General features: G+C 47.8%; 1 protein-coding gene across 1 annotated transcript in view; it reads left to right on the top strand.

The window, feature by feature from the left end:
- The window catches only part of Fhod3 (formin homology 2 domain containing 3), a 224969-nt gene extending 218197 nt beyond the window's left edge, over positions 1-6772 (top strand). The window contains exon 23 of the mRNA XM_029563291.1: positions 6163-6772. Coding sequence (XP_029419151.1) covers positions 6163-6245 — 83 coding nt within the window. The 3' untranslated portion in view covers positions 6246-6772. The remainder of the gene's footprint in view (positions 1-6162) is intronic.
- Positions 6773-14775: the final 8003 nt, after the last annotated feature.

Genomic DNA, 14775 nt, shown 5'->3' with positions numbered 1-14775 from the left:
AGTTTGTCTCATTGTTGATAAAAGGGTCCTCATGGTCTCATGCCCTAAATCACATTCCCAAGCTTCTAGTTTCTTTCTCAGCTCTGGTCACTCACTCATTTTTACATCTTGTCACAAAGTGTCCACATGGCCAGATTTTAACACTGTCAAAGAGAGCTAGTTTACTTTTCTAGCAGCAGTGCACTACAGTCAGGGTGTCTGCCAGGACCTTAGGAATCTTTCCCAGCAATGCAGGGTTGCATCCAACTTGTCTCAGTGTTCTGCCTTGTAGTTGCATTCTGTCAACTCTGCCACATGGAGATCCAAATTCCAATGCCAGAAAGAGAGGAGGCTGGGATGTTGAAGAGAGTGTGGGGCATCCGAGGCACATATGAAAAACTTTATTTACTGACACATAGACCAGGAGGAGAGAAAACAGAGGAGCTTTGTGTGGTTAGGCTTGCAGGCACCAATACCGCCTTAGACCAAGTGGTCCGAAGGCAGTTGTTTTTCTAGTTGGGCAAAGCCACCACTCAAGGATGCTAAGGCTTTAAATAAAAGATGATCTATTAATATTTTAAAACTATTTTATATATTATTTTTATTTTATGTGTCTGAGTGTATTGCCTGCATGTATGTGAGTGCACCCGTGTCGTGTAATGCCAGCAGAGGTCAGAAGAGGGCTTCAGATTCCCCTGGAACTGGAGTTAAGGATGGTTCCTAGCTGCTATGTGGGCTGGGAATCGAACCCGGGTCCTCTGCAAGAGCAGTCAGTGCTCTTAACCGCTGAGCCATTGTACTTTTGATGACTGCACTGATAGTTGGTTCCTGCCAAGCTCTTTGGTAAGATTGATACTGCTGGCCCTCAGTACTCAGGCTGAGTATTGGGGCCCTGGAGCTGTGGTTCTCAGCCTTTGATACACATTATAGAGTGTAGATGTTCTACAGAGATTTAAAAATTCTAGATACCTTGGCTCACTCAGCCCAAAAACTTTGGAACCTCAGGAGTTGGGGCTGAGGGCTGAGTCACTTGCCCCTTAGAGAATTAGTGGCATTAGGTGGTCGGTGCTTCCTGTACTGTATGCCTCAACTCCTACCCTTACAATCCCCCCAGGCTGTTTTGTTTTTGAGAGAGGGTCTCATTAGTAGCCCTTGGCTGGCCTGGAACTCACTATGTAGACTGTGGCATGTGTAGCCACACCTGGCTTCCCTCAGGTTTTTAATGGAAAATTGTCATTGAGTTCTCTGCCACGTTTATATCTTCAAGAATATTTGTATAGCGGGCGTGATGGTGCATGCCTTAAGTCCCAGCACTCAGAGGGCAGAGGCAGGCAGAGCTCTGTGAGATTAAGGCCAGCCTGGTCTCCATAGTGAGTTTCAGGCCAGCTGGGACTACAGGGAAACCTTCTCTCAAAAAGACAAAGAATATGTTTGTGGCCCTCAGTCCCAAACAAAGAATATGTTTGTGGCCCTCAGTCCTAAGGAAGGCTTTGCCTTTAGTTTTGTTGATACTTTTTTGCTTTTTCCCTAATTCTGCTGTGAATCTTTGCCTGTCTCCTGGTGTGTCTGTTTAAGAATTTGGCTGGAGACTTGCTCCTCAAAGTTAGACCTTAGACAATATGATCACCTCTAAGAAACATTAAAATGCAGATTCCTGGGCCTCACCCCAGGGAAACATGTAGAATCCTCATTTAACAAGAGCCCCAGGGTTGGGGTCTAATTTATAGTGAGGAGGGTGGGCAGTGAGACCAGGACTGGTGTTGTTAGGTCCTCCCAAGATAAGCTTCTCCGAAGGGGAAGACTGATCCACACCAGTCTAATACTACAGCCCAAACCCCAGCACTCCAGGCCAGTGCCACACTCTGCGATTGTATTTTTATGTTTTTTTCTCTTTTCTAAACACTAGGAGGCTTAAGCCACTTAGAATTTATCTCTCTTATTTTGTAGTTGACTTGTCTGTGTTATTTGCATGGTTTTTAGTTTACTATTTAAAAAAAAATAAATCATCTTAAATAGCTTTTCAAATGAAATTTCTAAAGACTTTTTCCAGGTTTTAAGGAGATTATCTAAAGTAGTTGCCCTTTACTGCCCTCCTACCAGCTACTTTGATAAACTAGTAGCCACCTGTTAATGATTGGTCTTACTGAAGTGGGCATTTACAATGGTTGTGGAGGACTGGGGATGTATCTCAGGAGTAGAACACGAATCTAGTATGTGCAAGGCCCTGGAGCAGAACCCCACAAAATAATAAACAAACAATGTCTTGGATAGAGAGCCTGAGGGTGAGATTAGGAAAGATGGAGACAGGCTACCAGACCCAGGATACCCTGGCAGAGATTGGCAAGGTGGATCCAGGGACCTCATACAGGGTGACTGCATGAACCATTGGCCTGGCCACTGTGAAAATCAAGACTCTTCTACATGTTATTTGTCTGCATTGGGCCCACCTCCTGGCCTAGAGGAAACTAGACTCTTCCACCCGTAATGTCCCTGGGAATAGTAACACAGCCATAGTTAGTTTTCCTCTTCAGCCTGGCAGAGAGAGGCTGTTTTTGTGGTTGACATAAAGTAATTTCCCATGGCATCGTTACCACTCCACAGTTATGCAAAACAGCCACGTGCTCTTTTTACTTAGCCAAACACATTTTTCCCTTTGACACAGAGACTGTAGTAGATCTAGTACTGTGTTCATGTAAGTGTTTATCTGTAATGGGTGGTTCTGTCAACAGAAGTATAAGACAGGGGACGTTAAACTTTGATTTCTGCTCTAACGAGATGATAAAGTGCAGCTTTTCACAAGAGGCTAAAGGAATAAATAAGACCAAAAAAAAAAAATCTGTGTGGAAATTTAGGTTTGGACCTCACTATGAAAATGCTACATTGGTTATTTATTTTAAAAAATACTTTGTTATTTTAATTTTATGTGTATGAGTGTATTGCCTGCATGTATGTGAGTGCGCCCATGTCGTGCATTGCTGCACGACAGAAGAGGTCAGAAGAGGGCTTCGGTTTCCCCTGGAACTGGAGTTAAGGATGGTTCGTAGCTGCCATGTAGGTGCTGGGAATTGAACCCGGGTCCTCTGCAAGAGCAGTCAGTGCTCTTAACTGCTGAACCATCTCTCTAGCCCCTGCATTTGATTATTTAATAGTGGCGATAAGGCAAGTGGATATGAATGATCAAGATATCTTGGGTATATAGTTCATTAAAGACAAAGTCAGCTACTACAGGAAATGAAACAGAATAAACAAGGAATCTATGAGCTAAAAGGGTCACTCGAGGTCCTCAATGGACAAGGTGTGCTTCCACATGTGATGTTGGGGACAAGGTCTGTGCCCACGACCTGTTGATGTCTGACTCTAAGACACGCACACCTTAGTTCTGCTGCTTTTCCAGTTTGTGCTAGTTGGCCTCTTGCTAAGCAGTTGCTAGCCTGTGCTATGGTAACTCCAGCTCTCCTTGGCCTCCCATAATTTCAGCCCTGGCTCCCCATGTGGTTGGCGGTTGGTGGTTCTGACCCAGGGACAGAGTTCTTGGAGATAAGATTTTTTCCTTATTTTGGTTTCTTTTCTTCATATTGGATGGTGTGTTACACTCCAGAGCTGATTGTACACCCAGGCTTCCTTGCCTAGAACATGCAAAAGCCCAGTGGTGTTGCAGGATCCTTCCTAGACTGATGCAGGGCAGACTCTGGTAGCTGGGAGGATCACCATCCATGCACCCTGCTCTTTTCTCTCTTGAGCCGATCTGTGAAAGAGGATTGCCCAGCTGGCTGACTGCATGTCAGAGAATACAGGCACAGACCAGCATCTCATAGTCAGCCTTTTCTCATCCCAAGGAAACCCAGACCTCGTAGTAGTTAGTAAAGCCTAAGTACTTTATATGTTCTTTTATAGAACAGGCTAACAGTAGGATAGAGGCTGTGTTCCCTTCCAAGAGAGGTTCTGGGTCCCCCCTGTGACATGATTCAGGACATTTAAGGCTTAGAACCATGTCGCTGTGAAGATGCTATCACTTTGGTATGACCTACAGTTAAGTTGAGAACTTGAGGTTGGTCACCTCTGTAAAAATAGTTGTTCAGTCCAGAGTCCAGGGATTACTGGGAAAGGAAGGCAGGACTCTATGTCCCTAATTCCTGTTCGCTCACACCATGAACATCCTCCCATGTGTCTCCTTTGAGACATATTCCACACTTGTTTGATATAACTAAAATCTTCTGTTGTTTTACAGAATATTGGGGATTGTAGCTTTGTTGTCTCAGGAGCAGAATCTCCTAAAGATAGTTTGTACTGAATTATTAAAAACTAGTCAACCTAGTCTAGAAAGAAAGTAGACACGTCTCATAAAATGTCAGATTCAGTACTGAACCGTACTAGCATACAACATAGGTCATGTATTTCCTCTTTTATGAAATGGGATTTGAAAGCATCCAGAGATCTTTTTTCATGAATCTCATTAAGAAAAAGCTCCTTTCATTGTAATTAGTTATTCGTTACTCAGAGCCATTATATGTTCTTTTATAGAACAAGCTAACAGTAGGATAGAGGCTCTTGGAACAAAACACAGATGTTACAAGAAAGGACAAGTTTCTGGTCAAACTTTTGTCTTCTTAATGATATTGCCATTCATATTTATTATCTAATGATTTTTTGAGCTCATGGGCTAACTCCTCTCTTAAAGACAGCTGAGGGCATCTATCTCCCCATGTAAACAGGAGGATGAACGGAGCAAGAGAGAAAACCAAAGGCCTCCTCATGTGCCCTGCTGAATGGTGATTGCATCTCAGAGGGCAGGACTGAACCAGAAGCTTGGACTATGATGTGGAAAAGAAAGTTGGGTTCAGGTGGAAACCTTGGGTTCACAAAGATAGAGTATTCTAGTTCACTGAATGGTTTCATTTTCTAATAATAAATCACCTTCCAAATGGGAAGCTGGCTTTTCTAGTTCTCTAGCCTATGTCTTTGTGCCTGATACCCATCTGATCCAGAGTGCAGGGAGTAGAGCTGAAGTGTCTAGATCTTTCAGATCCTTTGCTATGAGAGCTACATGCTAAATGAGTCCAGGCATGGGGGTGGTGGGAGTCATGGATTAAGGGGTATTGCCAGTAGACAGTCAGGTGTGACCCTGGCTTCTGGGGAAGGGATGATGGGGCTTGGGTCTAGTAAAAGTAATAGAAGGTCACTAGGGGTTAACCTAACTTTTCCCACACTGATTAAAAGTCTGTCCTGATCATCTAGGGGAGTGGCTAGTGTGGGATTAGATGGGGAGATGGGGAGTCAGATCTACCAGACACCTTCTGAAAATAGAACAAATACCCCAGTTTTTTAAGCTCTTCAAAGAATTGGAGTGGGCCGGATACAATTAGTAAATTCAGATAAATGGAATTAACTTTTCAAATAAGCAGGTGTGCCTGGGAAGGGGCAGCTGCTGTTCTCTTCACCCCTTTCCACCTTTATTTTCACATCAAAATTGACCAAATAGGTCAAAACATATTTTACCATATGAACAGAAGCCCGTTCTGCATTAAATATGAGCATCTGTCTAGTTGTCAGTGACGACCCAGTGAGGGTGGTGTGTCTGTTGACCTTCTTGAGACTTGTGTGTTTATAAAACGTCTACTACACCCCCTCAGATGGTAGTTTCCTCCTTGGCATCCCTTTGGGAAGAGTCACTGATCATTAAAACACTGTCCCATAAAGTTTATCAAAGTAAGACTGAGACCCATAATGGTTGTCGGAGAGACTCATCCTGACAATTGCCCCTTGCCTTGGGCTCTGCCTGACACTTGGCTCTGCAGGGCCCCAGCTGTTGATCACGTCCCTACCTAGCCTTGTTTCCTCTGCAGACAGGTGGGAGGTCACAGGTTGGCGCTTGCTGACTCCCTTGCCTGTGCCCTGTTCACGTCACCTCCCTGTGGCTTCCACACACCTTCTGTAGTTTCTACAGTTCGCACCTGTTTTTCAGAAACAAAGTGAAGATGTGCCTCCCCTCCTTTCAAGCCCTGCCCCTCCCGCGATCGTTCTACCCTGGCAGAGGCTACCACGGCACTTCAGCAAGAGCAGAGTGGTCCTGGGCCTCACTGGGTCATTGGGAAGAAGCACTGATACACTGACCAGCACGTGTCCTCTTGCTAATCCCTTCGTCTCTTCTTGTCTCTCCGGCCCTGACTTGTGGGACCCCTGCAGTGCGAAGGACCTTGAAGAGTGGCCTGACTCCAGAAGAAGCTAGAGCCCTGGGCCTGGTTGGCACGTCCGAGCTGCAGCTGTGACTTTCACAGGCCCTCAGAGCGCGCTGAGCAGAGAACCAGCTCTGGCCGGTCCTGTTCAGGCCGATGTGGGTGGAAAGACTTGACCCTGACACCTGGTGGCTGAGAACTGAGTGCTCATTTCTACATGTAACAGATTACTCGTGTCATGCTGTGTGCTGACACGGATCTTCAGAGCCTCCTCACGTGCTTTGTCATGTCAGCTGTCTCTCTCTTGTTTCCTTCATACCTGGTTTATTAGTTCCAAATGTGACACCTTTTTTTTCTGGCAAGAAACAGCCCTTGTAAGGAACAAATCGTGTCTGTCACAGTTGTTATGATAGCATGAGGCCATTTGATTGGACTCAGAGATTGGGTCTTCAGAACAGCAAAATGTCCAGATGTAAACTCCAGCATTGTACACAGAAGCAAGCACAGTGTTCCCGGTTGTGGATTTTAGATGTACTAAGTGTTTATACACAAACTCATGAGTGTACATCATGTTTCAAATACTAAATAAACAGAATTTAATGTCATCACAAGACACATTCATTCTCACAGGCATAGGACCTTAGATAGTGACACATGGTCATATCCTTACCAGTCAGCAAGGCCTCCTCTGTTTCCTCACAGAGCCTTGCTTGGTGACTTGCATGGTCCCTTGGGTTGTATTTTGTTGAGTAACCCCAGTAACGTGTTCTTCAGTACTCCTGATTTAATTAGGCAATCTGCCCTTGCTACAGGGCATGGTAGCTACTGTTTACCTAGTATGTATCACCTCACCCCTGAGGGTTGTTCTGAGTGATTCTGGAACACAGAGTAGCTTTTCACGCATATCTAAACTCTTTGGGAACTTACTTTTTTTTGCCTTTTATGTAAAAATTTACTTTCTCAGAATATTTACTAAATCACCAAGATGAAGTGGGATTTTAAACTGTCTAAAGAGAGCTCAGGACTTCACATTTAATACTCGTCTCTCTAGTACCGGTGATCGACACCTACAGTGTTCAAGAGGTGAAGGGACTGTCAGTTCAGGGCTCTCACCTATTACAGAGTGACACTGAAGGGCAAATGCCCAGGAAATGACCTAGACCTCCACAGAGGCCCCTGGGCCAGCCAGGGTTCTCCATAAAGAGCTGTCTCCTAAATCAGAGAAAGGTAAGCCGTAACAATAGCTGTTTGGGGAGGTTGGAGGAGTGGTCCACCTTTCTCTGTTGCCTCTGTTCCTGGGATCATGAGTTTTTGATAACATGTAACATTGCCCAGAATGTCAAAGATAACATATTCATAGCACAGGCCCGTGACTGTGCCCTCCCCAGTCTGTGGGGGACAGCACTCTTTCCAGCAGATGTTTGGGAAAGGACACCAGTTGGATATGAGTACCCTGGAGAGCCTGGAGTGGTGGTTGGAGATTACAGACTACAGAGTTGATTTAATCATTCCATTGAAAAGGATTCACACGGTATTAATAGTCATTCCCTTTATGGTTCTGGGTAGCATGTGTACCATCATGTGTGGTTTAGTGGCTTCGAGGACACCGGCTTGTTGCCTTGGCACTGAACGGACTATCCCATGTGATAGTGATGTGCAGGCAGATGGAAGCTGTGCTGCTGCCGTGCCCTTTGGCCAGTGGGTACTTCGATCCCTTTCTGGCAGCCCTTAGTGTTCTGCTGAAAGCTGATGCTTTACCATAAAAGGCCGTACTCAGAAGGAAGTGACTGAGTCAATCAAATGTTGACTATTTTAGGGATCAAAGGCTTCTCAGAAGCAAGGTTAACTAAAGGAGGGTCTCCCAGAGCTTCATTTCGAATACTATCACTGCGGTATTGTGGTGGTTTGAATGAGGATGACTCCCATAGACTCCAAATATATGAGCACTTTGTCCCCAGTTGATGGCACTGTTTGTGGAGGTTTAAGAGGTATGGAAGCATGCCACTGGGGGTGGGCTTTGAGCATTTGTAACCTGGTCACATTCCCAGTCTCGCTCAGCTTCCTGTGCCTACTTGAAGATGTGGCTCAGCCTTCTGCTCTGCTTGCCTCCCACCGTGCCTCCCCCATCACAAGGGACTCATCCCTCTGGAACCTCTTCTTTCTAGAGGCTGCCTTGGTCATGACGGCCTAGTGCAGCATCAAAGCAGCTACACAGGTATGGGAATGGGACAGGGTGGAGGTGCCTGCCAAAGTCTGTGTGCATTTAGATTAGACTCACCTGGGCATGCTGAGAGCCACCGACCCCTTTACCCTCCAAAACATGGTGATCTGGGATCTGCAGATTTGAGAATGTTTGAAAGGTTATCTCATTTCCACACTGTGAAGGTGACTTTGGAAGCCACAGAATGGCTTTCTCTGTCTCTGTGTGTGTGTGTGTGTGTGTGTGTGTGTGTGTGTGTGTTACTGTGTAGCCAGAGGTTGAAGTCAGCTGTCTTCTGTCTTCTTCTATTGCTACCTTTTTTTTTTAAAGATCTCTCAATGAACCGGAGCTTGGTGTTTTAATGGCTAGACTAGCTGGCCATTAAGCCCCAGGATACTCCTGTCTGTGTCCTGAGCACTGAGGTTACGTATGTGAGCAGTTGAGCCTGACTTTTACATGGATTCAAACTCAAGTCATGTTTCTTCAGCAAGCACTTCACCCATCTTTTAGGATAGCTCCAGCTCCGCATGGCTGTTTTTTCTCCTCTCCCTGCGGTAAATAATAAGGGACTGAAGGATTCTGTAAAAGCAAATAGAACTCCCCAGGGCAGAACTGGTTCTTTACTACTGTCAACCTATGATTAATGGCAGAGAAACAGCTTTCTGAGTGTTTATTCAGGTATAGCAGGGGAAGGGAGTTGCAATCTAGGACATAAGCTCTGGTACTCTACAGTATGCTGCTAAGTCATGTGGAGACTGGGACAAAGGGAAGCTTTTGGAGACGAAAGAGAAGTTCTGTGTGGGTTGCAGGGGCTGTCTCCAGTTCACCTAGCTCATTAGTGGAGACCGTCTGTCAGGCAGGTGTTCTTGCTCAAGCAGCTAGCTGTCTTCATGTGACTACCTCTCCCTGTGGGCTAGCTGTCCTTGTGTGAGTCCTTGGCAAGCTCAGGCTGTGATTTTTAGAAAATATATAATCATAGTATGAATGTTCCTCCTTCATGACCTTTTTGAACCTGCTTAATAAGATATGTGACTTCGTTTTGGTATTGATAACTTTCATGCTAACAAGGAACTGATTAACTACTTAGGACGTGTTTGAACAGCTTTTCTCACACTGGGTGCCCATTGAATTATGCTTGGCCTGTCTTGCCTTGAAAGCAAGAATCTCTCACTAGACAGCTTCCCATGCCCAGTAATACGGAGGGAACATAGGTGGTGGTGCAAGGGGTCAGCTCTTGTCATTTCTTTCTTTTCTCCACCTAAAGAGAGGCTTGTTGACTCGGTGGTAGGACAGACTGCTGCAGGGGGTAAACCCCACGGTACTTGTCAAGGTGTAGTTAGAATACAGGAGTCCTCAGGAGCCTTGGAGGGTAGCTCTAGAACACTCTGTTCTGCATCATTTCTTTTCCCACTTTTGTTCAGTTCTACTGAATTAAGATACATCGGACGGTCAAGAGCTCCTCATTCTGCACCTTCAGCTTAGTGGTTCACTAGTTTTTAGTGAAACTCGATTTTTCTAGTTGTTGCTTATTTCCTCTCTTCTGGCTACTACTTTGCAATCTGTCTACCTCTATAAGCAATTTAAAAAATGTGTGTTTGTGTGCGTGCATGCGTGCACACACATATGTGCAAGTGCCTATAGTAGCAAGAAGAGGATGTCAGATCCCCTAGAGCTGGAGTTACAGGTGGTTGTGAGCCACCCATTGTGGATGCTGGGAGTCAAACTCTGGTCCTCTACAAGACTAGCAAGTGCTCTTAACTGCTGTGTTGTCTCTCCAGCCCCCCTGCTAGCAATTCTAATTCAGGGCATCGAATTTCTCTTTGAGAAATTTGCCCTTTGAGAAATGTTAAAGCAAATGGTGTGTTACCTGTGCGAAGGGCTGACATAATCTCTCAGACCCTTACCACAGATGCTTTTGTGCCTGTTTTCGTATAGATGCTGGAAAGGGAAGAAAGCCAAACCGTTCTGTTGAAGATGCAGGGGTTTGAATTTTTTTTAAATGTAAGGATTCATTTGTTTAACTCGTTCATGCTGGGTGTGGTGGCACAGGCTTTTATTTAATCTCAGCACTCCTGAGGCACAGCTCTGTGAGTTCAAGGCCAGCCTGGTCTACACAGGGGGTTCCAGGCCAGCCAGGGCTACAGGGAGACCCTGTCTCAAAACAACAACAACAACAACAAAACCCAAGCAACCAACCAGCAAACCAAACCAAACCACCTCACTTAAAAGGAGTTGGGGATAAAGGAGCAAGTGCACACAGCCTCAGAGGGCTAAAAACCAGTCTTTTTCTTCTAGGTTCACTGCTGAACACTGCAGGGAGGAATAGGGCCAGGAGCTGTGGCATAATTTCCTGGCTTTAAGTGGCCTGGGTTTCATCTATGGTACCCAGGCGGTAGTCTAAGTGTGGTCCTGAGGCACAGTACTGGCATCACCACTGCAACACACTGAAAATGCTCCCCGATCATCAGGTTCTAGTCTTGAAATTTAAAGGTTCCCATAGAAGCTGAATCCTTGGCAGATGTGATTATGTTATGGATTCTTGATGTGGGGAGGTCATCCTTGAGTGTCTGGGTATGGCCCAAACCCAATTCCAAGAATCCTTGTAAAGGAGAGGGTGAAGTGGTAACAGCAGCAGGGACTGAAGTGATGTGGACCCAAACCAAGGACTGCTGGAAGGGGAGGGATGACTCTTCCCTAGAGCCTCCCAACTGTAGCCCCAGTGACACCTGGATTTTGGCTCACTGTATTACTTTGCTGCTGCTGTGATAAAACACCAAGATCAAGGCAACTTACAGAAGAAAGAGTTTATTTTGGTTTATGGTTCCAGAGAGTCAATAATGGTGGGAGAGGCATGGCAGGAGGCAGTTGGAGCAGAAAGCTGAGAGCTCGTGTCTTCGAGCACACTCAAGGTGCAGAAGCAAACTGGAAGTGGGATGGGACCAGGCCATGAACTCTCCAAGCCTGCTCCTACTGACACACTACCTCCAGCAAGGCCACACCCCCTAAATCTGCAAAAGCACCACCAACTGGGGACTAAGTGTTCACATATGTGAGTCTCCGTGGGGCATTTCTCATTCAAAACACCACCCCCAGAGAAACTGATATAGAACTTCTGGTGTCCAGACCTAAATGAGAGCAAATTTATGTTGTTTTAAGCCACCAGCCCTAAGAAATGATGCAGCCGTACAAATCTGCACTGAGGAGGAGGTGTGGGGGGGTGTGCCAGGGCTGGTCATCAGCTGGGAAAAAGGAGTGCTGATCCTTCCCCTCAGGGACAGTAACAGAAGCCACGGGAGGCGGCCATCACGTTAACTTCAATTTATCTGCCATTCTTCGGCCATTTCTAGTTTTGATTAAAAATCGTTTCATCAGAAAGTTAAAAAAATAAAACCACCAAATTGCTTAAGGGATGAAATGTCTTTGCAATTTTAAAGAAAGCTAATGGCTCTGAAATAGTGAAGTTATGCATTAAAATGATCTTCAATTTTGTTAGAAAAGTCATCTGGTGGAAAACAGTTTTGTTTGCTAGGCAATTCATAGGGGAGAAAATGGATTTCTGAATGATTTTTTAAGTTACTTATTGAAAGCATCTGTGTGAGCACTTGATTTGCATTATTTAATAGAGTTCCTCTAGCCATCCCATATTTTCATTTTACATTAAAGAAAACAGCATGAGAGGTGTTGAAGAACTGTTGAACTCCTGGGCAGATGACAGGAAGTGGTACGTCCAACAGGAAGTGGTACAAAACCACTGGCTTGTCTCACTAGGTGCTGGTTACGTTTCGCTCTTTTGGAGGCCTTATCAAGACATCTGTCCGTTGGGTACCCAGAGCCAGCATGTAAAATGTGCAGCACAGACAAGACCGGGGGTGTACCTGGCTCGCGGAGCTTTCTCCACCACGGCAGGGTTTTCGGAGGCGGTGAATGAGCTGCGCTCAGGGCATCCGACTCTAGAATAAAGCAGTTAAGGCCCGCTCAATTTTTTAAAATTCACAGTAATCATTTTCATCACCCCCGCCCCATTAATTCTGCTTAGCTGTTGTTCGCCTGTCCTAAAATATGGGGCATTGGCTTAATGTATAATTATGTCTAACTGACTTTAAATTTATGGGATTCTAAAAAAGTTAAGATGGCTTTCAAGAGCAGCATGAAGTCCCTGACTGGAAAACCACCGGGATGTATACAGATAAGGTAAGACGACCAAAAGTTCACTGGGTGATGCTGGCATGAAGCACACCCCTCAGAGGTGTGTGTGTGTGGGGGGAGGTGCACAGAGCTCTGGGTGGAGGCCGGCTGGAGCTGGACCTCACAGGTGTGTGTGTGTGGAGTGCACAGAGCTCTGGGAGGAGGCCGGCTGGAGCTGGACCTCACAGGTGTGTGTGTGTGGAGTGCACAGAGCTCTGGGAGGAGGCCGGCTGGAGCTGGACCTCACAGGTGTGTGTGTGTGGAGTGCACAGAGCTCTGGGAGGAGGCCGGCTGGAGCTGGACCTCACAGGTGTGTGTGTGTGGAGTGCACAGAGCTCTGGGAGGAGGCCGGCTGGAGCTGGACCTCACAGGTGTGTGTGTGTGGAGTGCACAGAGCTCTGGGAGGAGGCCGGCTGGAGCTGGACCTCACAGGTGTGTGTGTGTGGAGTGCACAGAGCTCTGGGAGGAGGCCGGCTGGAGCTGGACCTCACAGGTGTGTGTGTGTGGAGTGCACAGAGCTCTGGGAGGAGGCCGGCTGGAGCTGGACCTCACAGGTGTGTGTGTGTGGAGTGCACAGAGCTCTGGGAGGAGGCCGGCTGGAGCTGGACCTCACAGGTGTGTGTGTGTGGAGTGCACAGAGCTCTGGGAGGAGGCCGGCTGGAGCTGGACCTCACAGGTGTGTGTGTGTGGAGTGCACAGAGCTCTGGGAGGAGGCCGGCTGGAGCTGGACCTCACAGGTGTGTGTGTGTGGAGTGCACAGAGCTCTGGGAGGAGGCCGGCTGGAGCTGGACCTCACAGGTGTGTGTGTGTGGAGTGCACAGAGCTCTGGGAGGAGGCCGGCTGGAGCTGGACCTCACAGGTGTGTGTGTGTGGAGTGCACAGAGCTCTGGGAGGAGGCCGGCTGGAGCTGGACCTCACAGGTGTGTGTGTGTGGAGTGCACAGAGCTCTGGGAGGAGGCCGGCTGGAGCTGGACCTCACAGGTGTGTGTGTGTGGAGTGCACAGAGCTCTGGGAGGAGGCCGGCTGGAGCTGGACCTCACAGGTGTGTGTGTGTGGAGTGCACAGAGCTCTGGGAGGAGGCCGGCTGGAGCTGGACCTCACAGGTGTGTGTGTGTGGAGTGCACAGAGCTCTGGGAGGAGGCCGGCTGGAGCTGGACCTCACAGGTGTGTGTGTGTGGAGTGCACAGAGCTCTGGGAGGAGGCCGGCTGGAGCTGGACCTCACAGGTGTGTGTGTGTGGAGTGCACAGAGCTCTGGGAGGAGGCCGGCTGGAGCTGGACCTCACAGGTGTGTGTGTGTGGAGTGCACAGAGCTCTGGGAGGAGGCCGGCTGGAGCTGGACCTCACAGGTGTGTGTGTGTGGAGTGCACAGAGCTCTGGGAGGAGGCCGGCTGGAGCTGGACCTCACAGGTGTGTGTGTGTGGAGTGCACAGAGCTCTGGGAGGAGGCCGGCTGGAGCTGGACCTCACAGGTGTGTGTGTGTGGAGTGCACAGAGCTCTGGGAGGAGGCCGGCTGGAGCTGGACCTCACAGGTGTGTGTGTGTGGAGTGCACAGAGCTCTGGGAGGAGGCCGGCTGGAGCTGGACCTCACAGGTGTGTGTGTGTGGAGTGCACAGAGCTCTGGGAGGAGGCCGGCTGGAGCTGGACCTCACAGGTGTGTGTGTGTGGGGTGCACAGAGCTCTGGGTGGAGGCCGGCTGGAGCTGGACCTCACAGGTGTGTGTGTGTGGAGTGCACAGAGCTCTGGGTGGAGGCCGGCTGGAGCTGGACCTCACAGGTGTGTGTGGGGGGAGGTGCACAGAGCTCTGGGTGGAGGCTGGCTGGAGCTGGGCCTCAGGAGGGAGGTGCACAGAGCTCTACGTGGAGGCCGGCTAGAGCTGGGCCTCAGGAGGAACTCCAGGTGTAAAGCCACAAGGGAGAACCACGCTGGTGTCTTGGTACGGGACTGAATGGTTCAGCAGAGCTGCAGGGGTCATGCGCAGGTTCATGGCTACAAATAGTATCTGGGGTCCCACTGCAAAGCGGAATGGGAAAAGGAGCACCTGTCCTTCCTAAGCACTAACCTCCGTATTAGCTCACTTAGCAGTCCCAACTCCATTACAAAGGCTGCATGTGTCCATAAGAGAATGCTTGGCTGGAAAAACAAGAGTCCAGTCAGGACTGGCTGAAGCCAAAGAAGGGAATTTATCAATAGATTCCAAAGGTAAGAAGAGCACAGCTAAACTGGGTCGCTGTCCACTG

Source organism: Nannospalax galili, unplaced genomic scaffold, assembly GCF_000622305.1.
Source record: "Nannospalax galili isolate Female #2095 unplaced genomic scaffold, S.galili_v1.0 scaffold15, whole genome shotgun sequence".
In the NCBI taxonomy this organism is placed as follows: Eukaryota; Metazoa; Chordata; class Mammalia; order Rodentia; family Spalacidae; genus Nannospalax; species Nannospalax galili.
Note: the sequence above shows the minus strand (reverse complement) of the source record. Positions and strands in the feature narration are given on the sequence as shown.